General features: G+C 42.8%; 1 protein-coding gene across 2 annotated transcripts in view; it reads left to right on the top strand.

The window, feature by feature from the left end:
- LOC132379183 (tissue-type plasminogen activator-like) overlaps nucleotides 1–16,895 on the top strand; it is a 313,799-nt gene that overhangs the window by 262,070 nt on the left and 34,834 nt on the right. For both annotated transcript variants that reach the window (XM_059946856.1, XM_059946857.1), the window contains one exon: nucleotides 7,203–7,377. In XM_059946856.1, the coding sequence (XP_059802839.1) occupies nucleotides 7,203–7,377 (175 nt within the window). The remainder of the gene's footprint in view (nucleotides 1–7,202; nucleotides 7,378–16,895) is intronic.

Here is a 16,895-nt window from a genome sequence, read left to right as displayed (position 1 = left end):
GGACTGCAGTGTTGAAAGGAAATTCCATATTCACAGAAGCAGACACTAGATTCTGTGGACGCAATAGAGACACCCAGATGCCAGGGTCAGGGATGTCTCAGTCCACGGTATTCTCAAGGAGGAGGGTGAGCCAACAGAAGTCTAGATTATATTGACACCACTAACATAGGTTGAACAGGTGAAGAGATCCTGCAAAGAAACTTTAAGGAGCTTGGTAGAAAGCTGTAAAACAGAACTTCCAGTGTAGTCATCTCCAGACTGATGCCTGTGCTACATGCCAGTGAGGGTCAGAATAAGATGTTTGGCAAGTGAATGCTTGGCTGAGGAACTGATGCAAGGGCAGGCGTTTCAGATGTATGGATCACTGGGAACTCTTCTGGGGAAGGTACAATCTGTACAATAGGTACTGTTACACCTGAACACAAGGGGAACCAATATCCTTGTGGGCAAGATTGTTAGAGTAGTTTGAGAGGGTTTAAACTAAATTGGCAGGGGAATGGGAACCGGAGTGATAGTTCTGAAGATGAGGTAGTTGGTTTACAAAGGCAATGTACAGTGAGACTCCTAGCAAAGAGGGGCTTATGGTAGGGCAAGATTTCAGTCAACAAGGTGAATTGCAATGTAAAAAGCAGACAAGATCGAAAAGAGTGAATACAGGACTGAAGATGTTATATTTGAAAGCACACAGTATACAGAATAAGATAGATGAACTTTTAGCACAGTTACGTATTGGAATGTATGATGTTGTTGGCATCACTGAGTCATGGCTGAAAGAAGATTATAGCTGGGAGCTAAACATCCAGTGATACACACTGTATCAAGAGGACAGGCAGGTAGGCAAAGGAGGTGGCATGACTGTTGGTAAAAAATGCAATCAAATCATTAGAAAGAAATGGCATAAGGCTGGAAGGTGTTGAATTGTTGTGGATAGAGGAAACACAAGGGTTTCCTCTATTCTAAAAGGAACACAAAGGTTTAAAGACCCTGATGGGAGTTATATGCAGACCCTGAAACAGTAGTAAGCATATAGTCCACAGATTACAATGAAAGATAGAAAATCCCTGTCAAAAGGGCAATAGTCATGGAGGATTTCAATATGCAGATAGTGCTGGAAAATCGGGTTGATGCTGGATCTGAAGAGGGAGAGTTTTTAGAATGCTTACAGGATGACTTTTTAGAGGAACTCATGGTTGAGCCCACTAGGGGATCAGATATTCGAGATTGAGTGTTATGAAACAAACTAGAATTGTTTAGAGATCCTTAGGGACAAGTAATCAAAATATGATTAAGTTTACCCTGAAATTTGAGAAGGAGAAGCTAAAGTCAGATGTATCAGTATTATAGTGGAGTCAAGGGAATTACTGAGGCATGAGAGAGAAGCTGGCCAAAATTGTTTGGAAAAGAATACTAGCTAGGATGATGGCAGGACAGCAACACCTGGAATTTCTGAAAGCAATTCAAAAGGTACAGGATAGATATACCCCTAAGAGTAAAAAGTACTCCAAAGGCAAGGTGACATAGCCATGACTAACAAAGTCAGAGCCAACATAAAAGTCAAAGAGAGGTCATATAATAGAGTAAAATACCGGATGACTGGAAATTTGCAAATGTTACTCTGCTATTTAAGAAGGGTGGGAGGCAACAGGCAAGAAACTATAGACCTGTTAGCCTGACATCAGTGGTTGGGAAGTTGTTGGAATCAATTGTAGGGATGAGATTACGGAGTACCTGGAGGCACATGACAAGATAGGCCAAAGCCAGCATGGTTTCCTGAAAGGAAAATCCTACCTGACTAACCTACTGAAATTTTTTTGAGGAAATTACAAGCAGGGTAGACTAAGGAGATGCAGTAGACATGGTGTACTTTGACAAGGTTCCGCACATGAGGCTGCCTAGCAAGATAAGAACCCATGGAATTACAAGGAAGTTACTAGCATGGGTGGAGTATTGGCTGATCAGCAGAAAACAGAGTGAGAATAAAGGGATCCTATTCTGGCTGGCTGCTGGTTATTAGTGGAGTTCCACAGGGGTCAGTGTTGGGACTGCTGCTTTTTACGATGTTGTCAATGATTTGGACTATGGTATTAATGGATTTGTGGCTAAATTTGCTGGTGATACATAGATAGGTGGAGGAGCGGGTAGTGTTGAGGAAACAGAGAGCCTGCAGAGAGACTTAGATAGTTTAGGGGAATGGGCAAAGAAGTGACAAATGAAATACAATGTATTCTCATGCACTTTGGTGGAAGAATTAAAAGGGCAGGCTATTATTTAGGAGGGGAGAAGGAGTCCTTATGCAAGATACCCTAAAGGTTAACTTCCACGTTGAGTCAGTTGTGAAGAAGGCATTCATTTCTAGAGATATAGAATCTAAGAGCAGAGGTATGACATTGAGGCTCAATAAGGCACTTGTGAGACCACACTTGGAGTATCGTGTGCAGTTTTGGGCTCCTCATTTTAGAAAGGATATATTGACATTGGAGAGGGTTCAGAGAAGATTCACGAGAATGATTCCAAGAATGAAAGGGTTACCATATGAGGAACGATTGGCAGCTCTTGGGCTGTATTCCCTGGAGTTCAGAAGAATGAGAGGGGATCTCATAGAAACATTCTGAATGTTAAAAGGCCTGAACGGATTAGATATACCAAAGTTATTTCCCATGGTGGGGGATTCTTGGATGAGAGAGCATGACTTCAGGATTGAAGGATGTCCATTTAGAACTGAGATGCAGAGAAATTACTTTAGTCAGAGGAAGGTAAAGCTATGGAATTTGTTGCCACCAGCGCTGCAGAGGCCAAGTCATTAGGTCTACTTGAGGCAGAGATAGATAGGTTCTTGATTAGGCAGGGCATTAAAGGGTACGGGGTGAAGGCAAGGGAGTGGGGATGACTCGAAGAATTGGATCAACCCATGATTGAATGGTGGAGCAGACTTGATGGGTTGAATGGTCTATTTCTCCTCCTATATCTTATGGGCTTATGGTCTAAAATTTAGTGGGGCGTTAGAGGATTGGGAAGTTTTTAAAAGCCAGCAGAAGGCAACTTAAAAAGCCATTAATAAGGAAAAGATGAAATATGAAAGTCAGCTAGCCAATAATATTCAAAAGGATACAAGGATAATATTCAAAAGAGAGTCAAGAGTAGATATTGGACTGATGGAAAATGATGCTGGAGAGGTAGTAATGTGGGGGGAGGGCAAGGAAATGGCAGACAAACTGAATAAGCATTTTGCATTAGTCTCCACTGTAGAAGATGCTAGCAGTATGTTGGAAGTTCAAGAATATCAGGGGTCAGAAGTGTGTAAGGATGCCATTACTAGAGAGAAGGTTCTTGGGGAAACTGAAAGGTCTGAAGGTAGAAATGTCACCTGGACCAGATGGTATTCCCCAGGGTTTTGAAAGAGGTGGTTGGGGAGATTGTAGAGGCATTACTAATAATCGTTCAAGAATCACTTGATTCTGAAATGGTCCCACAAGACTGGAAGATTCTGGTCCCACAAATATCACCCCACTCTTCAAGAAGGGAGAGAGGCAGGAGAAAGGAAACTATAGACTAGATAGTCTGAACTCAGTGGTTGGGAAGATAATGAAGTTGATTATTAAGGATGGGGTCTCAGGGTGTTTGAAGACACATAATAAAATAGGCCTCAAGGGAAAATCTTGACTGAAAAATCTGTTGGAATTCTTTGAAGAAATAACAAGCAGGATGAACAAAGGAGAATCGGTTGATGTTGTGTACTTGGATTTTCAGAATGCCTTTGACTAGGTGCCACACATGAGGCTGCTTAACAAGCTACAAACCCATGGTATTATTGGAAATATTCTAGCATGGATAAAGCAGTGGCTGATTGGCGGGAAGCAGAGTAGGAATAAAGGGAGCCTTCTCTGGTTGGCTGCTGGTGACTAGTGGTGTTCCACAGGGGTCTGTGTGGAGACCAATTCTTTTCATATTTTGTATCAATAATTTGGATGATGGAATTTTTTGCTTTGTTGCAAAGTTTGCAGACAAGATGGGGATAGGTGGAGGGGCAGGTAGTTTTGAGGAAGTAGAGAGGCTACAGAAGGACTTTGACAGATTAGGAGAATGGGCAAAGAAATGGCAGATGGAATACTGTGTCAGGAAGTGTATGGTCATCCACCTTGATAAAATAAATGGAAGGGTTGATTATTTTCTAAATGGAGAGAAAATGCAAAACATTTGAGGCATAAGGGAACTTGGAAGTCCTTGTGCAGGATGCAGTAAAGGTTAATTTGCTGCTTGAGTCTGTGATGAGGAAGGCAAATGCAATGTTAGCATTCATTTCAAGAAGTCTAGAATATCAAAGCAAGGATGTAATATTGAAACTTTATAAAGCACTGTGATGTCTCACTTTTGGAGTACTGTGAGCAGTTTTGGGCCCCTTATTTTTGAAAAGATAAAACCATAACATATTCTGAAACTGGAGGTTCACAAAAATTATTCCAGGATTGATTGGCTTGTCATATGAAGAGTGTTTGATGCTCTGGGCTTGAATTCACTAGAATTCAGAAGAATGGGGGTGGCAGCCTCAATGAAACTACTGAATGGTAAAAGGCCTTGATAGAGTGGATATGGAGAAGATGTTTCCTATGGTGGGAGAATCTAAAATAAGAGGACAGAGCCTCAGATTAGAGGGTCAACATTTTAGAACAGAGATTAGGTGAAATTTCTTTAGCCAGAGAGTGGTGAATCTGTGAATCTTTGCCATAGGCAGCTGTGGAGACTAAATCCTCGTACATTTAAGGCAGAAGTTGATAGATTCTTGATTGGTCAGAACATGAAGGAATAGATAGAGAGATATAAACTTTATTGATCCCAAGGGAAATTACAGTGTCACAGTAGCATTACAAGTGCACAGATATAAATACTAGAAGAGAAGTAAAAAGAATAAACTTAAGTTACCACAGTCTTACAGTCATCACTTCCCCACCTATAGGTTGAGGAATAATAGAGCCTAACGGATGAAGGTTAAGAATTACCTTATATAGTGTTCTTTGTAGCTGCGCAGTTATCTTAGTCTATTACTAAAGTGCTCCTTTGTTCAGCCGTGGAGGCAAGCAGAGGGTGAGAAACATTGTACAGAATTGCTAGGATTTTCTGTAGGGTCCTTTGTTCTACCACAACCTCCGATGATTCCGTTTTGATTCCTATAACAAAGTTTGCCTTTCTAATCAGTTTACTGAGCCTGTTGCAGCACCCGCATTATTGCCATTGCCCCAACACATCACAGCATAGAAGATTATACCGGTGAACACAGAGTGGTAGAGCATGTGAAGGAGAGGTCTGGATACTCCAAAGGACCTCAGTCTCATCAGAAAGTAGAGGTGACTCTGGCCCTTTTTTTACACAGCCTCTATGTTGATGCTCCACTCAAGTCTGTCACCCAGGTGCACCTCAGTACTTGTAGGTCCTCATCACATCCATGTCCCCATCATCAATAGTAACAGGGAGCAATGCAGGCTTAGTCTTCCTAAATTCAATTACCATCTCCTTTATCTTATTAATGTTTAGCTGCAAATGATTCCGTCTGCACCATATGAAAAAGTCCTCCACCAGGGCCCTGTATTCATCCTCCTGTTCTCCCTTTATATTCCCAACTATCGCTGAGTCAGAGAATTTCTGCAGATGACATGACTCAATGTTATATCTAAAGTCCAAGATATACAAGGTAAAGAGGAAGGGAGAAGGCAGGAGATTGGGATTGAAAGGAAAATTGGGTCAGCCATGATGAAATGGCAGAACAGACTCGATGGGCCAAATGGCCTAATTCTGCTCCTATATCTTATGGTCTTATGGTTTTATGGACACCATCTCAGGATACAGAAATATAGAAAATATACAGCACAGTACAGGTCCTTTGGCCCACAAAGCCATGCCTTAGAACTACCTAGACTTTACCCATAGCCCTCTATTTTCCTAAGCTCCATGTAGCCATCCAAAAGTCTCTTAAAAGACCCTATCATTTGTGCTTCCCCCACTGCCACTGGCAGTCCATTCCACGCATTCACCACTCTCTGCGTAAAAAAAACTTACCCTGACATCTCCTTTGTACCTACTTCCAAGCACCATCTATGCCATCTCGTGCTAGCCGCTTCAGCCCTGGGGAAAAGCCTTGACTATCCACACGATCAATGCCTCTCCTCATCTTGTACACCTCTATCAACACTGGCCCAGAGCCATCAAATGCTCTTTATACATTAACCTGTTCATTACTGATTCATTTTTGCAAACCTCCTCTGGATCCTTTTAAATGCCCTCACATCTTTTCTTAGATCTTGAGCCCAAAACTTCTCACAATATAGGCACTGGTCTGGCCAGTGCCTTTTAAAGTTTCAGCATTATATTTATATTCTAGTCTACTGGAAAGGAATGTTAACATTGCATTTGCCTTCCTTACTACTGACTCAACCTGCAACTTAACTGTTGGAGAATCCTGCACTAGGATTCCTAAGTTCCTTTGTATCTCTGAGTTCTGGATTTGCTCCCTATATGAAGATAGTCTATACTTTTATTCTTCTACCAAGGTGCATGGCCATACACTTCCCTACATCTGCCACTTCTTTGTCCATTCTCCTAATCAGTCCAAGTACTTCTGCAATTTCCCTCTTCCTCAACACCACATGCTCCTCCACCTATCTTTGTAAAGCAACATAGGTGGGAGCCTAAGGACAGAATGATTTTCCTGTAGCTTTGGCAACAGAGAGAGCTAGCAGGGGAAATATGTAAATTAATTCCAATAGCTTTTCTTTTCTCTTATCAAAAATCTTGGGGTTTGAAAGATTATTCATTATCATGCAAAATGTGCCCAATTGATTTTTTGTGGTCATTGTGTTTACTTCAGAAAGATCGATTCAGTTAATCTTAGCTCTATTCCTCAGAAGTGTAAGGCTTTCCTTTTTAATCAAATATTTAATTCTCTTTTGAGATGGAATATAATTACTTAACAAAATGGTGTGAAATTCCCTTAGAGGGAAAAGATTGAGTTACCACATTAATCATTTCACCTCCATTAAGTAAATGCAAAACTGCTGATAGATTTTATGACAGTTTTTCCAACATTAATTGAAACTACTCTAATTAACAGTGTGCCCCAATTAACAAAAGGATTCTTGAAAATATTTTTCATCCATGGATTGAGACAGGGGAATGAAATTTCAAATGCAATTACAATGGTATGTTTTTTGTAGATATTAAATCCCAGTGCATTACTGAGAGTGGAAGAAATTACAGAGGCACAAGGAACTACACAAAATCTGGCTCTCAGTGCTTGAGATGGGATTCAGCTGCTGCCCGTGTAAGAAACTACAACGCAAGAAGATCAGATGCATTGAATTTGGGTCTTGGGAGTCACAATTACTGCAGGTATATTTTTGTCTTCCCCAAATGCTTTCAATTATATTTTTTTTATCGATGGCAACAAAATCAAATGTAGAGAAGAAAATTATAGAAACATCGAAAATCTACAGCACATTACAGACTCTTTGGCCCACAATGTTGTGCTGACCATACTTTAGAAACTATTTCTCTAAGATCCATGTACCTCTTTAAGAGGCTCTTAAAAGACCCTATTTTATCTGCCTCCACTGCTTTCAATGGCAGTGCATTCCATGCATCCACCATTCTCTTTCTGAAAATCTTACCTCTGACATTCCCATTTGTACCTGCTTCCAAGCACCTTAAAAATATGCCCCCTCTTGTTAGCCATTTCAGCCCGGGGAAAAAGCTTCTGGCTATCCACACAATCAATGCCCCTCATCATCTTATACACCTCTATCAGATCACCTCTCATGCTCTGTTGCTCCAAAGAGAAAAGGACAAGTACAGTCAACCTATAAGGCATATTCTCCAATCCAGGCAACATCCTTGTAAATCTCCTCTGCACTGTCTCTATAGTATGCATACCCTTCCTGTAGTGAGGTGACCAGAACTGAACACAGTACTCCAAGTGGGGTCTGACCAAGGTCTTATAAAGTTATAACATTACCTCATGGCTCTTGAACTCAATCCCATGGATGATGAAGGCCAACACAGCATACGCCTTATTGTGTGCAGTTTTGGTCCCCTAATCTGAGGAAGGACATTCTTGCCTTAGAGGGAGTACAGAGAAGGTTCACCAGATTGATTCCTGCGATGGCAGGACTTTCATATGAAGAAAGACTGGATCAACTAGGCTTATTCTCGCTGGAATTTTGAAGATTGAGGGGGGTTCTTATTGAAACATATAAAATTCTAAAGGGATTGGACAGGCTAGATGCAGGAAGATTGTTTCCAATGTTGGGGGAGTCCAGAACGAGGGGTCAAAGTTTAAGGATAAAGGGGAAGCCTTTTAGGACTGAGATGAGGAAAAACTTCTTCACACAGAGAGTGGTGAATCTGTGGAATCCTCTACCACAGGAAACAGTTGAGGCCAGTTCATTGGCTATATTTAAGAGGGAGTTAGATATGGCCCTTGTGGCTAAAGGGATCGGGGGTATGGAGAGAAAGCAAGTACAGGGTCCTGAGTTGGATGATCAGCCATGATCATACTGAATGGCGGTGCAGGCTCGAAGGACCGAATGGCCTACTCCTGCACCTATTTTCTATGTTTCTATGTTAACGACACTCAACCTGTGCAGCAGTTTTGAGAGTCCTATAGACATGGACCCCAAGATCTGGTTGTTCTTCCACACTGCCAGGAGTCGTAACATTAATATTATATTCTGTCTTCAAATTTGACCCACCGAAATGAACCACTTCACACTTTTCTGGGTTGAATTCCATCTGTCACTTCTCAGCCCAGTTCTCCATCCTGTTGATGTCCTACAGTAACCTCTGATAACCCTCCAGTCTATCCACAACACCCCAACCTTTGTGCCATCAGCAACCTTACTAACCCACCCTTCAACTTCCTCATCCAGGTCATTTATAAAAGCCACAAAGAGGAGGGGGCCCAGAACAGATCCCTGTGGGAGACCACTGGTTGCCCACCTCCATGCAGAATATGAACCATCCACAACCACCCTTTGCCTTCTGTAGTCAAGCCAATTCTGGGTCCACAAAACAATGTCTCCTTGGATCCCATGCCTCATTATTTTATGAATGAGCCTCGCATTGGGAACCTCATCAAATGCCTTACTGAAATCCATATACACTACATCCATTGCTCTACCTTCATCAATGTTATCTTCTTCTTTTGCAGCCATTCTAACAAATGTTTATCTTTATGCCCAAATGAAAAGCTTTTCAGCATGATTGGCAGGAAAAGCATTGACAAGTTTCTATTCAAAATTCTCTTTTTGTGTTCTTCAAAAAATGAAAGCACACATCCTTGAATAGTTAGATGTTCTTTAAATGCTGTCTGACCTGCTAATTTCCTCCAGCATTATGCCACTTGGCAGGTATGGGGTCCAAGTCCACAGCACCTTGAAAGTGGCTATATGCTTAAGTTAGATGGTAAAGAAGGTGTTTGGCATACTTGCCTTCATTGGTTGGGGCTTTGAGTAGAAGAATTGGGAAATCATGTTATTTACAACTTTGGTTAGGCTGCTCACGTATTATTGTGTGCATTTCTGGTCACTCCATTACAGGAAGAATATGGTGACCTAGGAAATGGTATAGTGAAGTTTTACCAAGGTGCTGCCTGGATTAGATAATATGAGAAGCTGGACAAAATTTGATTGTTTTCTCTGGAGTATCAGAGGCTGATGGGTGATCTGACAGAAGATTATAAAGTTATATCTCAGGTCGACAATCTTTTTCCAGGGGTGGGAATGTCAGATACTGAAGGTCTCGCATTTAAAGTGAAGGAGAAAAGTTGAAAGGAGATGAGCAGCTCCTGTTTTTTTTTAAATACACAGAGAGCGCTGTGTGCCAACTATTGCAGGGAGGAAGCTAAATTCGCTCGGAGGAGTCAGTCCATCGTCCAACTCTGCAGAGTTTTAATACTAGCTGGGGTTCTTCCCGTGGCTCCCTCATCCAGTGATTAGTATTTGAACTCCAGCTGTCCCAGTTCCCTTTAGAGCATGGAAAGGTGGCCTTCATTATTTCTCTTCTGACTGGAAGAACCCTGGCCTGCGCCACTGCACATTGGGAAGGTAGGTCAGCGATTTGCTTGGATTGGGAGGAATTCATGAGGAAGGTGTTTTCTCAAGGTGGAACAGAAGAGGAAGGAGAGAGGATGGTGAGAGACCAACTACACGATTGAATTTCGGGCCTTGGCCCTGGAGAGACATTGGAACGGGAAAGCCTTGGCCACGCTATACCGCCACACACTCCGAAATGAACTGAAGTATACCCTCGCCTTGGGAGAGGCAGCAGAGAACTTAGAAAAATCAGCCAGTCCATCCGTCTCGATAATTGTCTGGCAAAGCGAGAGTGGAACCACGTTAGGAGGTTGACGAGAGCCATTCAAAGCCCAGTCCCTACGCTTTGCAGTTCCACTCTCCAACCACGGACCACAACAGCTTGTCACCTACTCAAGATTCAGTCGACCCATGCAGTTCGGTGGCGCTGAACTATCCGCCAATGAGAGGTCACACCATTGAAGTCAAGGTCATTGCTTTTACTGTGGGGAAAGCAGGTCACCTGTAGGCCGAAACTCTGAAGTTGCAGCCACCTATAAAACTGCTAAAACTGTCCAGTGTTGGGAGGACTGTGGTGGTAGCAGTCACTACACCCAATCACGTAGATTTCGATTTCATGCTGAAGGCTGAGCTCGCGTGGGGTAAAATCTGAGGCAGGTGAAAGTTTTTGTGGACTGGGGCAGCAGGTAATTTCCTAGGTTTAGGATCAGCCTGTTGGTTCAACATACCACTGCAAGGGTTGAGCCAGCCCAGGCCTGAAACTGTCTTGGATGGCCACCCGCTAGTCTCCGGGCAGATCCAGAAAAAGACCATTGCTGAGTTTTGCAGATGAAGATACAGGATCATATGAAAGGCATTTGTTTCTGCAGTATTGACTCTCCACTCGTCCCTGATCCTTGGGTACCCTTGGCTTTTCTAGCATAATGTTCTAGCATAGTGTCAGAAATAAGGTGGATGAGCTTGAAGCTCAGGTGCGAATGGGTAACTATGATGTCGTTGGGATAACGGAGACATGGCTGCAGGGAGGTCAGATCTGGGAAATGAATATACAAGGGTATACGTGCTATCGTAGGGACAGAAATGTGGGCAGAGGAGGTGGGGTGGCCCTGTTGGTGAGGAATGAGATTCAGTCCTTTGCAAGTGGGAACATAGGATCAGGAGAAGTAGAGTCTGTGTGGATAGAACTGAGGAACAGTAAGGGCAAAAAGACCCTAATGGGTGTTGTCCACAGGCCACCAAACAGTAGCATGGATATTGGGTGCAAGTTAAATAGGGTGTTAACACTGGCATGTGGCAAAGGTAATGTCGCAGTAGTTATGAGGGATTTCAACATGCAGGTGAACTGGGAGAATCAGGTTGGTGCTGGACCCCAGGATAGGGAGTTTGTAGAGTGCCTACGGGATGCGTTCTTGGAACAGCTTGTACGAGAGCCAACCAGGGACAAGGCTATTCTGGATTTAGTGTTGTGTAATGAACAGGATTTGATAAGCGATCTTGAAGTAAAGGAGCCATTAGCAGGTAGTGACCATAATATGAAAGGTTTTTATCTGCAATTTGAGAAGGATAAGGGCAGATCGGAGGTGTCAGTGTTGCCGTTGAACAAAGGAGACTATGGAGCCATGAGGGAGGAGCTGGCCAAAGTTAACTGGACGGATATCCTAGCAGAAAAGACAGTAGAACAGCAATGGCAGGTATGCTTGGGAATAATGCACAAGGTGCAAAATCAGTTCATCCCCCGGAGAAGGAAGGATTCAAAGGGGAGAAAGGGGCCACAGTGGTTGACAAAGGAAGTCAGAGATTGCATAGCATTTTAAAAAAAAGTATGACAGAGCTAAGGTGAGTGGGAAGACAGATGATTGGGTTATTTTTAAGGAACAACAGAACTTAACTAAAAAGGCAATACGTAGAGAAAAAATGAGGTACAAACGCAAGCTAGCCAGAAATATAAAGGAAGATAGCAAAAGCTTTTCTTAGGTATGTGAAGAGAAAGAAGATAGTTAAGGACAATGTTGGGCCCTTGAGAATGAATTGGGTGAAATTGTTATGGGAAACAGAGAAATGGCAGAAGAATTTAAATGGCAGATGCATTGGTAATCATTTTCCAATGTTCCTTAGATTCAGGATCAGTTCCTGAGGGTTGGAGAATGGTTAATGTTATCTCACTTTTTAAGAAAGGAGGGAGGGAGAAAACAGAGAACTATTGTCCTGTTAGCCTAACATCAGTAGTGGGGAAGATACTAGAGTCCATTATTAAAGATGAAATAGTGGCATATCTAGATAGCAGTGATAGGATTGGGCCGAGCCAGCATGGATTTACCAAGGGCAAATCATGCTTGACTAATCTATTAGAGTTTTTTGAGGATGTAACCAGGAAGTTAGACAATCCAGTGGATATAGTGTACCTTGATTTTCAGAAGGCATTTGATAAGGTCACACATAAGAGATTGGTGGGTAAAATCAGAGCTCATGGCATTGGGGGGAAGATATTGACATGGATAGAAAATTGGTTGGCAGATAGAAAGCAAAGGGTAACGGTGAATGGGTGTTTCTCGGAATGGCAGGTGGTGACTAGTGGGGTGCCACAGGGCTCGGTGTTGGGACCACAGCTGTTTACGATTTACATCAACAACTTAGATGAAGGCATTGAGAATAACATCAGCAAGTTTGCTGATGATACTAAGCTGGGTGGCAGTGTGACATATGATAAGGATGTTCGAATTCAGGGTGACTTGGATAGGCTGGGTGAGTGGGCAGATACTTGGCAGATGACGGTTAATGTGAATAAGTGTGAGGTTATCCACTTTGGGAGTAAGAACAGGAAGGCAGATTATTATCTGAACGGTGTAGAGTTAGGTAAGGGAGAAATACAAAGAGATCTAAGAGTCCTTGTTTATCAGTCACTGAAGGTGAATGAGCAAGTGCAGCAGGCAGTGAAGAAGGCTAATGGAATGTTGGCCTTTATTACTAAGGGAATTGAGTGCAAGAGCAAGGAAATCCTTTTGCATTTGTACAGGGCCCTGGTGAGACCACACCTGGAGTATTGTGTACAGTTTTGGTCTCCAGGGTTAAGGAAGGACATCCTGGCTATAGAAGAAGTGCAGCGTAGATTCATGAGGTTAATTCCTGAGATGTCTGGACTGTCTTACGCTGAAAGGTTAGAGAGACTGGGCTGGAATTAAGGAGATTGAGAGGGGATCTGATTGCAACATTTAAGATTATTAAGGGATTGGACAAGATAGAGACAGGAAATATGTTCCAGATGCTGGGAGAGTCCAGTACCAGAGGGCATGGTTTGAGAATAAAGGGTAGGTCATTTAGGACAGAGTTAAGGAAAAACTTCTTCTCCCAGAGAGTTGTGGGGGTGTGGAATGCACCGCCTCAGAAGGCAGTGGAGGCCAATTCTCTGGATGCTTTCAAGGAGCTAGATAGGTATCTTATGGATAGGGGAATCAAGGGATATGGGGACAAGGCAGGAACCGGGTATTGATGGTAGATGATCAGCCATGATCTCAGAATGGCGGTGCAGGTTTGAAGGGCCGAATGGTCTACTTTTGCACCTATTGTCTATAATTTTAGTCTGGTTCTCATTCTCTCTCTTTTCCCCCTTCACTATAATCTCCCCCCAGCCCTAACTTTCTTTCTCTTTTATTTCCCATAATTCTCCACCTTCCCCCTAGCCCATTTCCCTCCAGCCTATCACTTCCCAGCTCTCTACTTCATCCCTCCCCCCACTTCTTATCCCCCCCCCCAACCATCCCATGTTACTTCACTCCTGATGAAGGGTTTCAGCCTGAAACGTCGTCACTACCTCCTCCTATAGATGCTGTCTGGCCTGTTGAGTTCTGCCAGCATTTTGTGTTTTTAACTATTTAGAATTAAATGGTTCCTTATCAGGTTGTATTAAATCCCTTTTTTTTATCTGTAGGAACATGTGGCCCACATGAATACTCCATCTGTATTTTTATCTGCACACAAACTGTTCAAATATCTTTGATTTGTAAAAATATGCATATATATCAATAAATGATAAACCCAAAGGTTACTTATACATCCCAACGATGTTTTCAAAGGCCTGAACATCAGGATGATGCCAGATGAAAAGGCACGAGTTTCCTACAGCTCTTCTTCTTCTTCTTCTTTTTCTTCTTCTTCTTCTCCTTCTCCTTCTCCTTTTTCTTCTTCTTCCAGTTTAGACGTATTTAAATGTCTTACTGCCCTCTGCAGGATGTATAATTAATTATAGAATTTCAAGAAACTCAAATTCTCGAATATACACTTGTCGCACGTAGAAACTGAATAATAAACTCTTCAATCAGATGGTGGTTCGCTTGGTGGCCAAACAAAGATTTAATAGAAAAGCAAAATACATTTAAGTCAGACAGCCTCTTGAACAATATGCTTCTTTCAATTTTATATCAATTACAACTCAGCAAAACATGCTTAACTGTCTCTGGACTTTCCCACAGCTCTAACATGGAAAACTGCTTAAATATCTACTATGATGTCATCACCTAGAGACACAGATCACAGGACCTAAATAACTGCTATACAAAACCACCAGCAGAGGGTGCTAAATAACAAAAAAAAATAACTGACTACTGAGGCTGCACTGGTCCATATTGGGGAAGGCGATGAGTGGAAGACTGCATTCAATACATTGACAGGGCATTATGGTTATGTCCTTTGGCCTCGTGAACACTCCAGCCGTATGCCAAGAATTTATAAACAACATGCTCCATGATACTTTTCATAAATATGCCTTTGTCTGCTTGAATGATATTCTAATCCTCTTAAAACTCATGGAGGAGCACGTTGCTCACTTCAGGGACATTTTAAAGAGGCTTCTAGACCATGGACTTTGTCAAGTCGGAGAAGTCACCTGTTTCATTTTTGGGATTCATCATCTCCAATGGCAATCTCAAGGTGGACCCTACCAAAACTCAGGCAGTCAGAGACTAGCCACTACCATGCAGTATCAAACAAGTCCAATGATTCCCGAAGTTTGTTAACTTCTACTGGAAGTTCTTCAGGAACTTCAGCTCAGTGGCTGTTCTGCTGGTGGTGCTAGAGAAATCCACGCGCCCTTTAGTCTGGATGATTGAAGCGGTGGCTGTTTTTGCAGATAGAACATAGAATAGTACAGCACATTACAGGCCCTTCAGCCCACAATGTTGTGCCGACCCTCAAACCCTGCCTCCCATATAACCCCCCACCTTAAGTTCCTCTATATACCTGTCTAGTAGTCTCTTAAACTTCACTAGTGTATCTGCCTCCACCACTGACTCAGGCAGTGCATTCCATGCACCAACCACTCTCTGAGTGAAAAACCTTCCCCTAATATCCCCCTTGAACTTCCCTCCCCTTACCTTAAAACCATGTCCTCTTGTATTGTGCAGTATTGTATTGTATTGGTGCCCTGGGGAAGAGGCGCTGGCTGTCCACTCTGTCTATTCCTCTCAATAACTTGTACACCTCTATCATGTCTCCTCTCATCCTCCTTCTCTCCAAAGAGTAAAGCCCTAGCTCCCTTAATCTCTCATCATAATCCATACTCTCTAAACCAGGCAGCATCCTGGTAAATCTCCTCTGTACCCTTTCCAATGTTTCCACATCCTTCCTATAGTCAGGCAACCAGAACTGGACACACTACTCCAAGTGTGGCCTAACTAGAGTTTTATAGAGCTGCATCATTACATCGCGTCTCTTAAACGCTATCCCTTGACTTATGAAAGCTAACACCCCATAAGCTTTCTTAACTACACTATCTACCTGTGAGGCAACTTTCAGGGATCTGTGGACATGTACCCCCAGATACCTCTGCTCCTCCGCACTACCAAGTATCCTGCCATTTACTTTGTACTCTGCCTTGGAGTTTGTCCTTCCAAAGTGTACCACCTCACACTTCTCTGGGTTGAACTCCATCTGTCACTTCTCAGCCCACTTCTGCATCCTATCAATGTCTCTCTGCAATCTTTGACAATCCTCTACACTATCTACAACACCACCAATCTTTGTGTCATCTGCAAACTTGCCAACCCACCCTTCTACCCCCACATCCGGGTCGTTAATAAAAATCACAAAAAGTAGAGGTCCCAGAACAGATCCTTGTGCGACACCACCAGTCACAACCCTCCAATCTGAATGTACTCCATCCACCGTGACCCTCTGCCTTCTGCAGGCAAGCCATTTCTGAATCCACCTGGCCAAACTTCCCTGGATCCCATGCCTTCTGACTTTCTGAATAAGCCTACCATGTGGAACCTTGTCAAATGCCTTACTAAAATCCATGTAGATCACATTCACTGCACTACCCTCATCTATATGCCTGGTCACCTCCTCAAAGAACTCTATCAAGCTTGTTAGACATGATCTGCCCTTCACAAAGCCATGCTGACTGTCCCTGATCAGACCATGATTCTCTAAATTCCCATTGATCCTATCTCTAAGAATCTTTTCCCACAGCTTTCCCACCACAGATGTAAGGCTCACTGGTCTATAATTACCCGGATATCCCTACTACCTTTTTTGAATGAGAGGACAAGATTCGCCTCCCTAAATCCTCCGGTACCATTCCCGTGGACAACGAGGACATAAAGATCCTAGCCAGAGGTTCAGCAATCTCTTCCCTCGCCTCATGGAGCAGCCTGGGGAATTTTCCGTCAGGCAGTGGCAACTTATTCGTCCTAATGTATTTTAACAACTCCAACACCTCCTTTCCCTTAATATCAACATGCTCCAGAACATCAACTTCATTCATATTGTCCTCACCGTCATCAAGTTCCCTCTCAATGGTGAATACCGAAGAGAAGTATTCATTGA

Source organism: Hypanus sabinus, chromosome 21 (genome assembly GCF_030144855.1).
Source record: "Hypanus sabinus isolate sHypSab1 chromosome 21, sHypSab1.hap1, whole genome shotgun sequence".
NCBI classification, from domain to species: domain Eukaryota; kingdom Metazoa; phylum Chordata; class Chondrichthyes; order Myliobatiformes; family Dasyatidae; genus Hypanus; species Hypanus sabinus.
This window is presented reverse-complemented; position numbering and strand designations above follow the sequence as displayed.